Source organism: Heliconius melpomene, chromosome 16 (genome assembly GCF_056956725.1).
Source record: "Heliconius melpomene rosina isolate 202511_hmr_F chromosome 16, ASM5695672v1, whole genome shotgun sequence".
Lineage (NCBI taxonomy): Eukaryota > Metazoa > Arthropoda > Insecta > Lepidoptera > Nymphalidae > Heliconius > Heliconius melpomene.
In genome coordinates, this window is record NC_140404.1 from 5,705,444 (window position 1) to 5,724,026 (window position 18,583).

General features: G+C 31.4%; 1 protein-coding gene across 1 annotated transcript; it reads right to left on the reverse strand.

Moving 5' to 3' along the window:
• Window positions 1–1,982: 1,982 nt before the first annotated feature.
• LOC146530793 (uncharacterized) lies at window positions 1,983–7,694 on the reverse strand. The gene is made up of 2 exons (XM_085199294.1): window positions 7,622–7,694; window positions 1,983–4,047 (listed from the first exon to the last, which is right to left on the reverse strand). Exons 1-2 carry the CDS (start codon window positions 7,643–7,645, stop codon window positions 2,809–2,811), a joined length of 1,263 nt encoding a protein of 420 aa, XP_085055420.1. The 5' UTR covers window positions 7,646–7,694; the 3' UTR covers window positions 1,983–2,808.
• Between the last annotated feature and the right edge of the window lie 10,889 nt (window positions 7,695–18,583).

An 18,583-nucleotide genomic window follows, 5' to 3' on the forward strand; every position in this document is an offset into this window, starting at 1 on the left:
TAAATTGAATTTCATTAATTGTCGGTAAAAGGGCAAACGTGTTTGGTAATTACAAATATTTTAAATGTTCAGGACATGGAAAAATCTGAGTTCGACGCTCGTCCTTTTGAGATTTATCTAAAAACGTACCTACTTAGAAATACGTTGTTGATTCTCTTTTTCTTCTTCCTTCTCCTGGTATTAATTTCGGCTTCTGCCTTCCTGCTTCCTGTAGTATAAAAATCATATTGAATTTCTATGAATAGATAAAGCTTTGAAATTGTCATATTATTATAGTCAAAATATCTTTAAAGGTTAAACATTTAAGTTAAATTCCTCAGAAATTGGGTTTAGTAGAGATCTATTACAATTGTCATCAATTCAAGTATTATAAACTTTAACTTATAATGATGAAAGTTGTGATTTCTTGTTATAAAAGTTAAGATTTAATTAACGTCAGTTACACAAAAGTTAATAATTGCCTCATTATAAAATCTTCGCTAAATGTTATATAAAGCGATATTCAGAGATAAAGATGTATTTGAATTAGTTTATTGTTTGCTCGCTCTGACAAACAATAAGCGCGGCGTTGAGATCTGTTACTCACCCGGATTAATCTTTATATTTTTGTACAGTTACAAGTAGTCCATCACTACCAGTATTAAGAGATCTTGCATTTAGCAGCCCTAGTCATTGCAAAATTATTTCCAAAAAATAATTAAAATTGTCCAGAAACAAAAGAAATATAAAGCGTCAGTAGGCAAAATTGAACCCGTGTATATATGTATGCACATATTTGGAAAATTTTATTGTGTTGTTATGTATTGGGTGCGAATGTAGAGTATATTTGAATTGAATTATATGATATAACTAGCGGACGCGCGCAGCTCCGCTTGCGTATTTAAGGGTGAATTATAATAACCCATGAAACATGTGTTCAATGAAATATTTTTAAGAGTCTAAATTACAAATTTTATAAAAATCGGTGGAGATTTAAAATTTTTTCCATACAAACTTTCAACCCCTTATTTGTCCCCTTAGGGGATGAATTCTAGAAAACCATGAAACATATGTTCAATCTAATATTTTTAAGAGTCTAAATTTCAAATTTTATAAAAATCGGTGCTGATTTAAATTTTTTTCCATACAAACTTTGAACCCCTATTTCACCCCTTTAGGGTTAAAATTTTTCAAAATCCCTTCTTAGTGGATGTCCAGATTACAAAAGTAAACTTTTGTCCAAATTTAACGTTTCTACGCACAGCGGTTACGGCTGTGCGTGCGTCTTACCTCAGTCAGTGAGGACAAGTCCTTTTATATATATAGATGAACGGAAGAGTGCCATAATTTAATACAATTAACTTAAATATGTAAACATCATTAATATAAAGATTTTTTTTTTTTTATTATAACAATTAAATAATTTTGGTTAACTTTCCGACCCAACACGATTTTTGTCAAAAACCCTATGAATATCCTCTTCTGTGAGAGATTTCTATTAACGCCCTCTTTTAACAAGTGCTTGGCTTTAAAGTCGAATCAATATACCACTACGAAGTATGTAATTTTTAACCTAGATGGCGCTGTTTAAAATTTTTATTTGAGGCTTTATTTTAGTGAACTAGTTTTTTTTATTGTAGAGTTCGTTCATGAGAGAGACGGGTGAGATATACGAGTACATCCTAACTGGTAATCGAGTTATTTCATATACTTATATGACGTACATACACGTAAAAATGTAAAAGTACCAATACCATTTTATATAAAAAATTGAAATTTGTAAATTGACCTCCTTATAAAGTGATAGTATTCAATAAGAAAGCATATATATATAATATAGATTATATTTACTTCCAAAACTTTACTAAAGTGGATATTACCTCAACAGGTAATCTCTTTTTTAGAGTTCCGTATAGCGTAGATATAGATATTTCTTAGAAAAAATCATAACAAACTTATATTAGTAGTTGAAAGAAGGTCAGTTTAAAAATAAATACAAAATATCATGAAAAAAATCTTATTCTTTATTTCATTGGTTCCGCTATATCATCTAAAAACTTACAACTAAATATAAACTTAACAATACACACAATTCAACAAAACAAAATATTCAGTGGGTAAAGAATCTCGTAAATATCGAGAATTTTTTTTTTACTTTATATATTTTAAAAATATTAGACGAATCGTTGTGATCGATTAATTTAATAATAATTATGGCAGTCTTAATACTAATAATTTATAGTTCATCAATAAGTTTAATAGACAGCCACTCATTATTAATAGTATTTGAAATGGAAACAAGTTGGAGACTTATTTAATGGTAACTCGTAGATATCATTTCAGGAAGCGAGAGAATTCGCAATCACGAACGATCTAATTTATTATAGCCTCGTTATAGCTTCATTTAATAACAACATCTTCGATCTAATGGAGAATGAAATCTGATATTCTGGATCTGATTGCTGTCACAGCAAACGAGATGGATCGACTGTAAATTGGGATTCCATAATTGCAATTTACTTATTACTTTTAATAATAAAAAACCGAAAATAGTTGAAGCACTCGTTACTGTAGTGTTTCATAACCTATTAAAGCTTTCCACAAGAACAAAAATCGTAACAATTTGTACCATAGAAGTAGAACACAATCGCATCGGACGCACATTTCTTCGCAATGCTGTCAAGTGCGATGCGAATGTTTCTTCGACATGTTGCCCTTATACAACAGGCCCTGACTTCATCTTTCGTGTACTCTTCAAGTCAGAACTTACAAGTAATCTTTGACTCATATTTACACACAACTGATATTAATGATTAAAAGTTTAATAAGTTATTTTGGGAATTGCCACGTCGCCTGCTGTTGCTGCGACGCTGGCTGTTGCTGTACTTTTTGCTGAGGCTCTAATTGTTTAGGGGCTGGCTGAACAGCCACCGATTTTTGACTTGCAGCCAAACTGTTATCATTTCTATCCCAACCATGCACGTGTTCGTGGTGATCAGGTGAAGGGAACCACTCTGATATCCAGACAGGTCTCCAAATCTTCTTTACTCCAGGTACCCAGATCTCCTTCCAGTCTGGTACCCATATTTGTTTCCAGGCTTCTTTCCATTCCAATTTTTTATCAGGTACCCAGATAAGTTTTTTCGAGGGTTTCCAAATTTGTTGCCAAGCTTCCTTCCAAATTAGTTTCTTATCGTCAATCCAAATTTGTTGCTTTTCTGTTTTCCAGATTTGTTTCCATTCGTCTTTCCATATTAATTTCTTATCAGGAATCCAAATTTGCTTTTTGGCTGGCTTCCAGTACTTTTTCCAAATTGGTTTCCAAATAAGCTTCTTTTTCCAAAGGTCATGCGATGTATATTCCCAACCTTCATGATCCTTACCTAGATATTTTTCTCCAGGAATTCCAACTTTAACCCACTCAGGTTTCCATAACTTTTTCCATGCTGGTACTTGAATATCTTTCCATCCCGGAACTACGATATTTTTCCATACAGGAACTGTTATCTTTTTCCAGTCAGGTACTTTGACTTCCTTCCATGCAGGTACCTTTATGGGTTTCCAATCTGGTTTGTAAATTTTTTTCCAATCGGGAACCTTTATGTCTTTCCAAACTGGCACTTTTGTGGGTACCCAGATAGGCTTCCAAATCTTTTTCCAGGATGGCTTCCAGATTTGTTTCTTGGCTGGTTTCCAAATTTTTTTCCATCCAGGCTTCCATATCAACTTCTTTTTCCAATATCCAGGGTCGTGATGATCATGATGATCGTGATGATCATCGTGGTGTTCATGATGCTCGTGATGTTCCTCTATGTGATGTTCTTCTAATTGATGAACATCATGTCCGTGGTCGTCAATAATTTCATGGTGATCATCATGCGGATGAAGGCTATCGTGATCTTGAAAAGGGTTGATTAAATCATTTGGGGGCACTGGGTAGTCATATCCGACTCGTTTTTGTGCATTGTTTTGATCTTTTTGAACCACCTCCTGCTGAGTTTGTTGATCTTGCGGTATTAACGCCTTTCCTGATACTAGAGCGAGTTGTAGAATTACCGCTACGGTAATCTGTAACAATGAAAATGAAAAGTACAATAAAAAAAACAATTCAACTTCATATATTTCGCTTTGCATGTATAATTTGCATAAAATAATTATGTTACATAAATTCATTGTTATATTAATAAAATTATCATATTAGTAATCCACAAAAATATGCATACGTATTACGTAACACATTTTATGGTCCTCAACGGATATTAAACCAGTAATAAAATCCAGTTTAATATCAATTACAATTTAATAATAAAAAAATCCGCTACGAAAATTACTCAATTCAATCAATTATATTATATAACATTCAAATTATATTATAAATCCTATATTATTAACAATTCTATTATATTAGACATGTCTAATGAGGCCAGTGGTAGGCGAAACCGTGTGACTGTAAGCGCTACAGCTCGGGAGTTCGATTCCTACTCGAGCCACTCAAATGTGGCGGAGTGTCTTAACACTAGTTTCCCGCTAACCCGCTACACGCGGGATACAGCGTGAAGCTGTAAAAAAAATACACAATAGTCAAAGCGCCATCATAAATGGCACGAACCATAGAACAAACGATCATAAAATTAGACAACGATGACCTTTTTCGTGGCTCGCATTCGTAACAAACAATTTCACTCGCATACATATAGGGATTACATAAATTATGTTTCATTACGTAATAATATCGAACGAATAATAAAAGGAAAGTGGGTCTAAATCTCTGACCGGTCCTTTAAACGAAATAGGAAGTAATGTACTCCAAGCTGTTATGGCGACCTTAGTGAAAGTTGTTCAGTTCTCCTTACTCTGTCGGTGCATAGAATTTTTTAAAGTAACTTTTTAAAGTACGTATGTATGTATGTGTGTATGTTACATAAACACGCTTAAGTGGCAACAGTTATTGCAACATTTACTAAGAAGCTAATTACTTCGAATGTGTTTAAATTTGAATAATATTACGATTTCCGTGTATTGTTATCTAAAAAAAAATCAAGTAAATATTAGGTATCTGGTTGCCATAATAACTTAAATACAAAAATTCTAATAAAAATGTATATCGAGACAAAACGCGGCGTTAAGTTCAGCCACTCAACACGCAATGCCTCCAGAATTCTATGGAAAATGGAGTTTCTTAACATCATATGCCCTCTGTCTTTTGCTATGTGCGGGATACAGCGTGAAGCTAATATAAAAAAAATACACAAATATTATGTAAAAGCTGTAAAATACCGTGAAAGTGCCATATTATTTATATTTATTATGATAGTTTGCATCTGGCTAATAATGTACGGTACTCGGGTAATATTATGTAAGAGTTTCACAAGTGACAATGGACATTCATACGCCAGTTGCGATCTTATCGAGGAACTACTTCCTGTTAGAAGAGGTTTCTGATTTTAACTGACGATCTTGTCCAAGTTGACAATCTAGAAATTTCTACGAGTCATTAAATTATTGAAGCAAATTATTAATAAATGAATTGTGTAAAGAAATATTATTTTGCTTACTAGGAATACGTTGTTTTATTATTATGTATTTGAGAATTTGAGAATATGAAAAAATAGTATAAATACATAAATGTAGTTTTAATATTGTAATAGACGAGTTTACTATGAACAATACACATCCGGTTCATAAAGTTTTACGATTCAATAAGTCATTAATAATAGTGCTTCCGAAATTTCTGACACACACACACACATACACACACATAGTGTTACACAAACACACGCGTACACACTCGTATTGTGCAATACACCGTATTTGCTCGGCCACGTACACCTACACCTCGTACGTAGACATTACGTATAATTGTTACCCAAATACAACGTGATCTGACACGGAACCAAAAGAAATCAACTTACGTAACAAACATCGAAACAAATATTTAATACTATACATTATTATAGAATACAGGCCGTCGTGGCGCAGCAGCACAAGGGTGTGACTGTAACGCGACGGTTGCGGGTTCGATCCCCACTCGAGGAAGTGAAATATTTATTTACATTTATATTTCCGTTTCTTCGCTCTGGTGTTGAGGCAAAGCTCGAGTTCTGCCACTCAACGCGCAATGCCTCCAGAATTTGGCAGAAAGTGGGGAACGGAGTGTCTTAACAATAGGTTCCCTCTGTCTTTTCTGTTGAGTGCGGGATACAGCGTGAAGCTGATTTATTTATTTTTATAGAATATAACAGAATCCAAAGGCGGTCTTATCGATTCAAGCAATCTTAAAGAAATTCGGCGGAAAATGGAGAACGGAGTGTCTTATCACTAGGTTGTCTCTGCCTACTGAAGCATTGAAGCTAATTTACATTAAAGAATATTATATACTAACGAACTATAGAAAATATTACATATTTTATCTAGAAGTATAGATTTAGTTATAAAACCGTGTAAGTTAACAGTTGTTAAGAATTGAATGGCGGCAGAGACAATGGTGGGACCCGCGGTGAGGAACTAAGATGTGTTCGATAGTGTTTTTGTTTCTCAATAAACATATTTTTTTGTGTTTAAAGCGGATATAATGCGATTATTAGAAAAACGCACGTTTTAATTAGCTGTATGTATAAACATCACTGACGTCCGCATTTAATTAATGTAATATCTTCTATTGTTAACATGAAATTGACGAATATGATAATTATGTAAATGAATTATTTTGTATTTATTTTTGAAAATTTTATAAAGGGATAAATATTGGCATCCTAGAAAATAATATATATATGTAACACGTGAAATTATTACTTTGTAATATAATTTGACAAACTGGACTACACACTATTACCACCTGTCTCGCGCAATTTTATGGTTATTATTTTTTATGGTTTTCGGGAAGAGAGACATAAAAGAAAAATATTTTTCGTATATAAATAATTACCTATTATATTTTAAACAAAATAACACACCAGACACATTATTATCAATATCTTGGTATGAAAAACTGAAAGGCCGAGTATTTGAGACTACTCTCTCTATGAAAATAAAAATTAAATAAAAAAGTAACGACAAAATCATCCATTATTAGACATACTAGAAAAATGAAAACCTTTCAAACGATCGGTCGTTAACCAATTAATCAAATTTAACTGTACAAAAAACTTTTTTATTAGTTTACACAAAATATTTAACAACTATTAACTAAACACGCACTGGCTACTACATAAGTGTGAATTACTGCGTCTATATAATTTGTCGGATCGTCAATATTTGAACTTGGCTACCAGTTTTAAAATTGACAAGCCACACTTCTAATGTTTACTTTAATTTTAAATTTTTGAATAATAATTACTGCTTATCAATTAGCTCTAGAAATGATAATATGATTACATTTTTTTTTTATGAAATTGTCATCGAACTAAACGAAACGATAAAAAAAGTGAAGTCGTAATTAGATTCAAAGAAGTTCGACGGGGTACATCCGCTCCAGCGATCGGAATCCTATTTAGCCTTAAACCTTACCTTACGAGAAAAGATAATTAAAATTGGTATATGAACCTTAGAAATAATTATAAATTGAAATAATTAACCACACTTAAGAAATTTTCAAGTATGTTTTTTTTTAAAGAAAAAAATTGAATTCTTAAATAGCACTGACCACTAGGCTCCAGATCCCTCGCATGTTGAGGCGGGGACGGCCGTTGATAGCTTCGAGAAACTGTTTACTCGAATTGCTTATGTTGGTTTTCAGTTTATATATTAGTGTGATCGAGCCCACCCTAGGAAACTGGAGGGGAGCACTTTCGCGGCCAGGTCCTCGGGAAGCGTGGGAAGTAAGCGGTGCCGATTGTCCTAGTAGTCATTAAATGTCCTTTTGCTTAATTATGATATGAAAATGATAATTGTGGGGGATCCAATTTTTCAATTTTTTTAATTATATAAATTATTATAAATGCAATGTATATTTATACATAATGAGATAATTAAATACATAATGAGATAATTAAATATTTATGATATTTCTGCATTTTTCTATTATAGAGATAGAAATAGAATCAATTGTTTATAATGAAAATGAAATACAATTTTATGAAATATTAAATTAAAATCTAAAAAAAAGGTGCCTTAGCTAATTTAATAAAAAAAGATATTAAATAAATTCAATTTAAAATTTTTAAAGTAACTTATTGTTTCATGAAAATGAATTCGTCGCGGGAATATAACATAACCACATTCGTAGTTGAAAAAGATAGTTTTTACAATTAGTGCCAATTAGGACCTGAGTTCGGAACGCTTTCCCTATCATGTCATAAGATTTACTCTATTACCACATTTTTACCGTGTTCTCCAAATTCGCGAGGATATTCTGAAATGCATTCAGAGAATTCTCGCAAATTTAGAGATCCCAATTTTGCTTTTTATTACGGAAGATGTGTATTCTCAAATATAATTTCGCTGTAAAAATACACGAATATGTACCTAATAACTGGGATATTTATTCATAAAAACGTATGTACTACACATATATATTTTTAAATTGTATGTTTTATTGTATTTATTATTCCCACCCCCACCCCTTTCTCATCTCCTTTAGGTCCTATGCCTTAAGGTTGCCTGGAAGAGATGTTGTTTTAGCGATAAGGTCGCCTGTTGTTAATTTCTTTTTTTATTTTATTTTTGGGTGTATACTAAAAAATATATTATTATTATTATTATTGAGGCCGTCGTGGCACAGCGGCACTAACTAAAGCCCTGAGTTCATCTGAATATGCAATGCCGCTAGAATTCGGCGGAAAGTGGGGAACGGAGTGTATTAACACTAGGTTCCCTCTGCCTGCCCTGCTGTGAAGCTGATTTTTTTTATTATTATTACTTACACTCTACCAAGATGAATTAGCCAACTCCAGCCAGTCCAGTCGGTATAGCTAAATATATTAAAATCGGTACCTATTTAATAATCTATGGGTATATTATACTTTAGGTATTTTATGTTAACTCTCGACTTCACGCTGTATCCCGCATATAGTAGAGTAGAGTAGCAGAGGGAACGTAGTGTCATGACCCTTCGTTCCCCACTTTCCGCCAAGTTTTCGAGGCATTGCGTTTTAAATGGCGGAACTTAATCCCACACTTTTCTACCTTGATACCAATACCATACGAATACCAATGCGAAACCAATGAAGATATTAATAAATAATCATTAATTCCCCCGAGTGAGTATCGAACCCACAACTACCCCACAACGGTCTCTACATATTAACTCTAATACATACATATATAAGTAGTTAGCGAAAGTATTTAAATTAATAAGGGGCATTAATAGCCTTGGGTATCGTTATAATTGATGGTGGTGTTTTATGTAACGAATGTAACGTGAGCGCGTTAGTTTTACTTTCGTTAATAAATTATATATTACAATATAGAAAATAGATATCTTATCTTTATATATCTTTTAAATTATTTCTTATTCTTATCTTATGAGGCCACTCGTGGCGCAGGAGTAGACACGTGTGACTGTAAGTGCGGCAGGTCGTGGATTCCATTCTAATTTGAGGATATTAAATATTTATACATACATACATTGCAAGTTAAATAAAAGCTTTCAAAATTCGTTTTAAATTCGCATAATTTAAAATTTAAATAGTTTCATTGGTAGTTGATAATAATTGGTTAAGTGATTTTTTTCTCTGCAGCAATTAAATATAAAAATAGATTACATAAACAAACATCTACCAACAAATATCTAGATTTACAAAAACTTCGTTTCACATGTAAATGAATAGTTTAATAGTGTTTAAATGTAATAATTGGCTTTGAATAGTTGAAGCATACTGAAAGTGATTAACTATGCAAGTTAAATAAACAACGCGACTACTGGAGGTACACATGCGTTAAACAGATGAATTAATGAGACGACTTCTGGTAATATTCTGTGGATATAGTTTTTTTTTAACTCCACCCTCTCTACTCTTCTCTATACTCTCTAATCTTTCTCTCCCACACATAACAGGGTACAAAGGGAACCTAGTGTTACAGAGCGGAGAAATGGAAATATTAAATATTTCATTTCCTCGAATCCCTAATCATTCACGTTAATTATATTTTTATCGACTCACGTATTGTGGCATTTCAGTTCTCGAATGTCATCGAAATTTTGAATCTCTTATTATGGAAAATTACCGTTTCATTTATTAATTTAATCCTAATTTTTAAGTAAATAATTTAATAGATCTATCTATATCTATATAAAATTAAAATTACAAACAATTTTCTTTAAATTAGCTTAATGCTAAGGCGTACTTCTATTCTACGGATAAAAAGGGTGCTTACGAGCAGGAGCACCACCTGATGGTCAGTGGTTACCTTCACGCATGACTGTCTCCCACAATACAGGAGTAGTGGATGCGTGGCTGGTCTTGAGGGTGAAGGTGTCAGCACACTCGACCGTTGAAAGCCCCCAAATTCTGGCGCTTAGGGAAAACCACAGGGGTAAGAATTTTAAGTGTTATTATGTAATTTGTTCAAAATTTGGTACAAAAATATTTGTAGTTTTGATGGCATACAATACTTTCTGTTCAAATTCATTTAGATAGGATAAATAAATTGTTTTTTATTGATTATTATTATTATTAAAATACAGGTTCTTGCAGTTAATTGAGCTGGCCCTTTGTTTACATTTTTTTATTAATAATAATGTGTAAAATTATACGGGGTAAGTGAATACATGTAAATACAATTTGTTTCTCTTTATCAAAGTAGAACTCGGTAGACCAGTTGTCATGTAGATATATTATATAAGTATAAGTATAATTTAATCAACTCATAATAAGAAAAAATTATATAACACAAAATTCGTCTCATATCTTTCATGAATATATTTATTTATTGGTCATCTGTCCCAAATAAATCCCTCAATAGGCCCTATTTTAATAAAAACAGACCACAAATCCGAGAAACTTTTAGAATAAGCTTAATAATTCTGTTTTACCGTATAAATATCGGATTTTCGGGGATTCCCATATTATTATATTATGTTTACAGCTCCTATATTAGGACGGACTTAGTACTTTGGTTTCATAAAAACCTTGACCTATATATATATTTATTTCAGAACAAATATTAATTTACCGACGCGATGAGAAGATTTATCGTAAGACTTTGTACGGCTTGATATTGATATATTTCATGAGTTAAATCGAAATGTGAGTTAATTTTATTTAATAGTAATATATTTTTAGTTCAATTTTATAATATACTCGTATAGTATATTTTGTAGTTTTCGAAAGCATGAATCTCGTGAAATTCGTCCTAATGCCATTTTTGTTTACATACCTCCCAGAGGCGGATTCATCCCTCAAAGAAGGTGGAGGTTACAGCGACCTATAAATGCGGGCCTTAGAATGTGTCATAACAACTCTTTATTAAATATTTCTATTCGACGGCACGGACGGTGCTGCCGGCAGGTATATGTATCGACATTGAAATATAAAGCAAATATAAAAACAATTTTTAGGGAATTAATCATTTCCAAATGAGTTTTAAATGAAGCTGAAGATTTGGTTGATCAAAGTGTAAACGTACGATTAGAGCGACTGTATCCATTTCAAATTACCATACAGATATATATATATATATGAATTAAAATAAATAACGTTTACAATATTTACCTATAGCTAAATCAGTGGATAAATTGGTTGTCCACAATGCATTTTGTATGTATAATAAATATAATTAATATTTGTTGAGATTATTATAATAATTTTAAGTCATTAACAAGGATAACAAGAAAAACATAATTTGTCTAAGCCAATGAAGCAGAGAGCGTATAAGAATAAACGTGGTCGATTGTGAGTTCGATTCCCACTCGAGGAAATGAAATATTTAATATTTTAATTTCCAAAATCCGTTTCGAAGTTTTTAACACTAAGTTCCCTCTGCCTTAAAAAATTCTAAACGTAGTAAAGTAAATAAGCATCGTTCAGTGTCAGCTTTTCGCTGTCCTAAAGAACCAGTTTCCTTCGTATATGCTTGGAAGCAGAGGAAAGCAAGAAAGAAATTATTGAATATATTTATTACGATATATTTTAATAATTTATTACAATCTTTCGTCAGCCACGATCGCTAACTCCTGAATCACGTGGCTACAGAGGCAGCGTGTTTTCATTCACGCATTCCGTACGAATGTGGATTCCAAAGCGGCAAAGGTATGATTAATGTTCTTGGTAATAATACTTTTTTTACAGAAGTTTTTTTGTCTTGGATGCACAAGTTAAAATCTTATTTATGTGTAGATTGCTATATAGTGTTAAGATACTCCGTTTTCTACTTTCCGCATGTTTTTTTCGAGACATAAATTAAAAAACAAATTGTTTAATTTCATTAGAAAACGCTTCTTTCTTCATAATTACGAGAAAGGTAAATTCTTATATATTGTTTAGAGATTTTTATTCTATTTTATTTTACTTCGCATTAAAAGCTGTTATAGTAGCAATTTATAAGAAAAACAAATAGCAATTAGCGCTTTAAGAATATTTAGATTCAACATCCTGAAAAGGAGCACAAAATCTTTTCAGGGCAGCTCGGCCTTTTCTTTTAACAGATTAAGTAGTATTTAGATATTGCAAATATTATTTTATGAATAAACTCTTTCTCATCTCACTGTGTGTGTGAATAGGGTCAATATCTGTTTTCTTAATATTTATTTGCGACAAGCGACAAGAAAATATTTTTCTGCAATAATATTTTTTACTGCAATTTGCATAATTAAAAAATAAGGGTTGATTAGCAAAGTTTAGTAACAAATTACTATTTATATTTTTTTACCCTACTATCAACCATTGATTGTTCAACGAAGGTTTATAGACTTTCCAAGATTTTAGCACCAGCTAATAAAAAAAAATAAAAAAAATAATAAATTCTTGTTTGGTAAAGCAGTATATGCCCAACAAAGGCAGTTGTGCGTAAGTGCGTGCGTCCTTAAATTGTAGTTTCGTTGAATTGACACATTTTAAGCTGCTTTTATCTGCTAACTATGAAAAAAAATCTACAAAAAACTGAATTAGATTTACTTTTAATAATTGTTATTATCATGAAAATTGGGAGTAATACGTAGCGTAGGTAAACGTTATTTGTAGTCTTTGTGAAAATGTTAACAATTTTTAAGTTCTTTTTAGTGTTTCATTTAAATAAACTTTCTATAAATCTTTACGTGACTGTTATTCTAACTCGATATTTGGTTAACTTAATGTTAACATTTATCAGAACATCACGCCTCAATGGTTTTAGGCGCAGTTCACTTTGTGACCTCTAGTACTGAAATGAATGTCAATATTTGAATATCTTCTTAATATTTAAAAACTCTTTGATTTTTAAAATATTTTATAATGTATAGGATAGGATTTATAAACTAATTGTTTTTACACGAATATATAGTCGTATTTTCAATTTAAAGTAAACTTGAGTGTCCGTTTTCTTGGCAATTTGGCACAACTGAAATATTTCAATTAATTATTTTATTTCATTAAAAAAACAGATAGAGATTCATGTTATGGGATCTTATGCCATTAGAGGCCGTCATAGCTTAGCGGCATAGGGTCAGCCTGTAAACATGACGGTTGTATGTTTGATTTCCATTAGAAGGAGTGAATTATTTTAATTTTCTCACTTAGATAACAGATCAGTTATCTGTTGTAGTTAAAAATACTTGACTTTGTCTCTACAAAACTGTTTGTGGTACTAATTAATAATTTAATCTTATATCAAACAAACGTTTAAAGAAGCTAATGAAATTGAGACGTCTATATAGGAGGGTAACAAAATGTACGAAACATAAATTTATAACTTTTTTCATATATTACTACCCTTAGGAAGATTTAAATTGCCCTTATATATAGCACAGAAATGTTGGCTGATAATAATGGACGCGTCAGATAAGTATATCGCAATTTAGAAATATCCGATGTCTCTGTCAGGCTGACATCTAAGGGGATGTACAGCGACATAGGGTGACGTTCATAGTAAATATTTCTATTTTCCGCTTAGCAACTTGTTCTTTATGAAAAGAAAATATGGCAAAATGTCGATGGAGTCTTGCTTTCAATTAATATTATATTAAAAAGCATTAACAGATACTTAAAAAGTCTTTATTTCGAAGCGAGAAGTGATTGTTATGAAATGCGAAGAAATTTCCTTGATAACAATATTAAAATAGTGTAATTGATATAAATTAAAGTGAAATTGATGTGTTTCTCCAAGTACATGCAGTTATAAATACACAAAACCAAAATGTTTGTCTTTCTGTTTGTCCGAGTTAATCTTCGGAAATATTTTAAAAAATCAATAAAGGAAAATTTTATTACTTTGTGCACAATGATGTTATATAAAATGCTATAATTTATTTTAAGTGTTTTAAAGTACTTAAAGGGATTGTCGTAAAGTAAGCATAAATTATTAAGTTAAAAGTCATCCACTCGGAACATAAGTAAGAGAGAAGTCAACAAGTAGCCTCTTGGGTCGAACTTTATATTTATACGTTATTACCCTCCTAAAACATTTACAGCCTTTAAGCTTAAATTTCATATTAAAATTATCAAATTAATTATATTAATTAACATCATTTACTACATGAATTTTATCTTCTATCTATTATATAAATATAATAACACTGTAAGAAACTTAACTAGTTTTTTTCTTTATCTATATATATAAAAGGACTTGTCCTCACTGACTGAGGTAAGACGCACGCACAGCCGTAACCGCTGTGCGTAGAAATGTGGAATTTGGACAGATGTTTACTTTCGTAATCTGGACATCCACTAAGAAGGGATTTTGAAAAATTGTAACTCTAAAGGGGTAAAATAGGGGCTCAAGTTTGTATGGAAAAAATTAAAATCGGCATCGATTGTTATAAAATTTGAAATTTAGATTTTTAAAAGTATTTAATTGAATACGTGTTTCATAGTTTTCTAGAATTCTTCCCCTAAGGGTGCAAATAAGGGGTTGAAAGTTTGTATGGACAAATTCTTAAATCGCCACCGATTTTTATAAAATTTGATATTTAGACTCTTAAAAATATTTAATTGAACATGTGTTTCATGGTTTTCTAGAATTCACCCCCTAAGGGTGCAAATAAGGGGTTGAAAGTTTGTATGGAAAAATCTTTAAATCGTCACCGATTTTTATAAAATTTGAAATTTAGACTCTTAAAAATATTTCATCGAATACATATTTCATGGGTTATTAGAATTCACCCCTAAATACGCAAGCGAAGCTGCGCACGTCCGCTAGTATTAGATAAGAATAAAAAAACTTTTGAGGAATATATTCTTATTTAACATTTAACTACTAGCACATTTGTATTATGCAAAATTCTGGTTATTTTTCTAGTTAATTCTAGTCATTAGCACTATGCTCTTTAGTTTAATTGAGATAATTAGGAATAAAAAATGAAAATAATACCATTATTGTATATTATAAAAAATAGATTTGGTTTTCTTGTATACTGATATAATAATATATAGTATTTGTAATATTAGCTTTACGCTGCATGCCGCACCAAGCCAGCCAACACCAGCTAACGCCAGCACCAGCTAACGCCAGCAGGGTAGACATAGAGAACCTGGAAAACCCAGTTTCCGCTGAAATATTGAGGTATTCCGTGTTGAGTGGCGAAAACTCAACGCAAGCGCTTTGCCTCGTTACCAGAACGAAAATATACAATTTTTAAATATTTTATTCCCTCAAGTGGGAATAAAATTCACAACTGTAGCGTTTACGGTTTTCGCAAACTTATGCCCCTATGCCACGACGGCCTATGAAGTATAACTACTCTAATACGTATGAAACTATTTAATTACATTTAGGAGCCTAGGGCTCACTAAAGCTGAAATTTTTATTAGTACTAAATGGGTTTAAAGTGATTTGTTAGAGTTCTCTGGTTTCCGTACTTTGAAGATCTCATGAAATGTAATAGTTTTAAGTTGACCGCCATTTTATGTCGTCATGAAGTAAAAGTTGTTGAACAATTTAATTAAAGAGTGTACTTACAACCCCCTGTTAGATATAAATTTTATGTACAATGTACACATATTATATCACTACTAAAACTACACACTACTACAAAAAGTTACTAGAAATATGTTTACCAGCTACTATATACTGTTCTAGGTTACGAAATCAGTAGGATCTATTATGACCCTTTCATCTAAAACATTAATTGTTGAGATCCTCTTTATATGGAAATCCTAATAGGACTTTATATTGAACTTTTATTTATATAAAAAAATATTCTATCCCAATGTTGGTAGGTAGGTTTTTAATAATATGAGTCCAAAAAGCCCACCCCAAGTTATATTTTTGTTCAAAAATTATTAAGTAATAAATCCCTGCTATCTATAATTCAGGAACTGTGATATTGTAGAGAATTCAACACAATAATGATGATTCGTATCAAAAATTTAAAAAAAAATCTCCGAAAATATTTTCCGAAATCTCGAGACAATGCGTGTCGATTCGCTAAAGTCAAGGCCGCGTTTAACCTTGTTATCAGAACGAAGAAATGAAAATATAAATTTAAATAAGTATTTCCTTTCCTCTAGTGGGGATCGAACCCACGACCGGTCGTTCGTTTGTCGTTTTGCAGAACCCTTTGTGCCCCTGCGCGACGACTGGCCTCAAATATTATATTTGTATGTCTCTACAAAACCAGTATCTATTTACACATCTTACTTTTCATAATACGAGACGTTACAGAAGCTGAACAGCAGTTTCTATAATAAAACAACGTTTTAGTGAAAAGGTAAGTAACGTTAGTAGGACAATAGGTCACAATCTATCCCGACTCGTTAATGGTCCCTGTGGGATAAACGAATTTGCGAGGTGCGATTGGGGCTAAAACGGAGTTGGCTCAAATTGCTAGTAAAGCCACGCGATTTTTCTAATGTATTTCCACTACTTTTTCCTGAAAAATTTTCAACAGGCTAAAATCTTATTTTATTTTTCTAAATGAAATTCACCCCGACCTCTCTGCGGCTGTCACCTAAACAGGGCTCTTTTGAGCTTGATTAATGTGATTTTCTAGTCGCAGAATTTCGACCACTAATGTTGTTTACTTTCATTTTATTTCGTTAAGAGTTTATTTTAGTAGGTAATAAATATTTTGATAAATCTAAAAATGATAATTTTTCTTTAATATATATTTCTTCTATTATAAAATAATCATATTTAGGAAAAATGGAAAATAATTCCATGAAACCTTTTTCCTCCATCGTCTAAGAATGATTAAATGAGATATTTCACGTATATAATATTATGATATTCATTAATACAACAGAAAAATATAAAGAAAACATATAATAATAACATATAAACAAATAATATGATCAATTCATTGTTTTTTTTTCAAATGAGACTCATTGTTTTTTTTTTAGTCCAGGTTAAGTTAGTATACATATAAAAAGATTTTTTTAATTAAAATTTTATATGTAAATAAAGAAGAATAGCTGGTAAGCCGCAATACAAAACTATAGACTGGGATCCGGCCGTTGAATCCTGCATAAACGAGTTTTCTTAATTAAACCTATATTAATGAATAATACATGATTAGTAGAACAGATTACACCTGGGTTGCCTGGAAGAATCCTGCCGCAATCACCTTTAATTTCATTTTTTCGTAACTCGTTTTTGGAGATAATTGCACCAATACGTTTTTTATATGAATCGCACATCATTTGAAAGATAATCGCATAAGGAATTGGAAAATTAAGGGTTGCCAGCTCTCAGTCTGCCGCAAGTCTAGGGTTGCCTGGTTTAAAGATGTCACTAAATGTTAATAATTTGCACTCATGTGTTTTTTTAATGAATTATATATCAAATTAAAGCTTATTTTTTTCTGAACACTATAAAACAGGGTTGCCTGGAAAATTCCTGCCGCAAACTGGGGTTGCCAGCGTTTGAAATATTTTATTCCGGTTCCGTTTGACTATGAGAATAGACGATGAAATGCGCGGTCTGCCCCATGTTTTAAAGTAAAATATTATATAATAGAAGGTCAATCTTAAAATCAATGTTTATTCTAATTGTTCACCTGTTAAATGATGATTTTAATCATATTAAGTACACGTAGAAAAGTATTTAAAGATGATATCATCCTTATTTTTCAAGTAAAATAATGAATGTATAATATTGAGTCTTTGCAAAATCTATTTTCTAAATACTAATATTTATTTAAATTACCATTTTGAAACAACTAAAATATCTAATTAAATAAATGTTTACAAATATCGATCTACTATAAGCTATTAATATACATACATATACATCATGTTTCCTTAATATAATGAAGGGTGACCATTATTGCGGATATTTTTTAAATTAATTATATTGAAAATATTATATATTTCAATGAACTCTCTGTCTCTCTCTCTCTCTCTCTCTCTCTCTCTCTCTCTTCATCCTCTACTTGTTTGATTTGACAACGCTTGCCGCAACTTTTTTTTTCTCACGCAACTTTTAATAATTTGCATAGGAAAAATATATATATATATAATAGAATTATAATAAACAAAACTAAGTTAGCAAAGATTAATTCCAAGAAAATTCGGCAGTAATGCCGACTAATAAA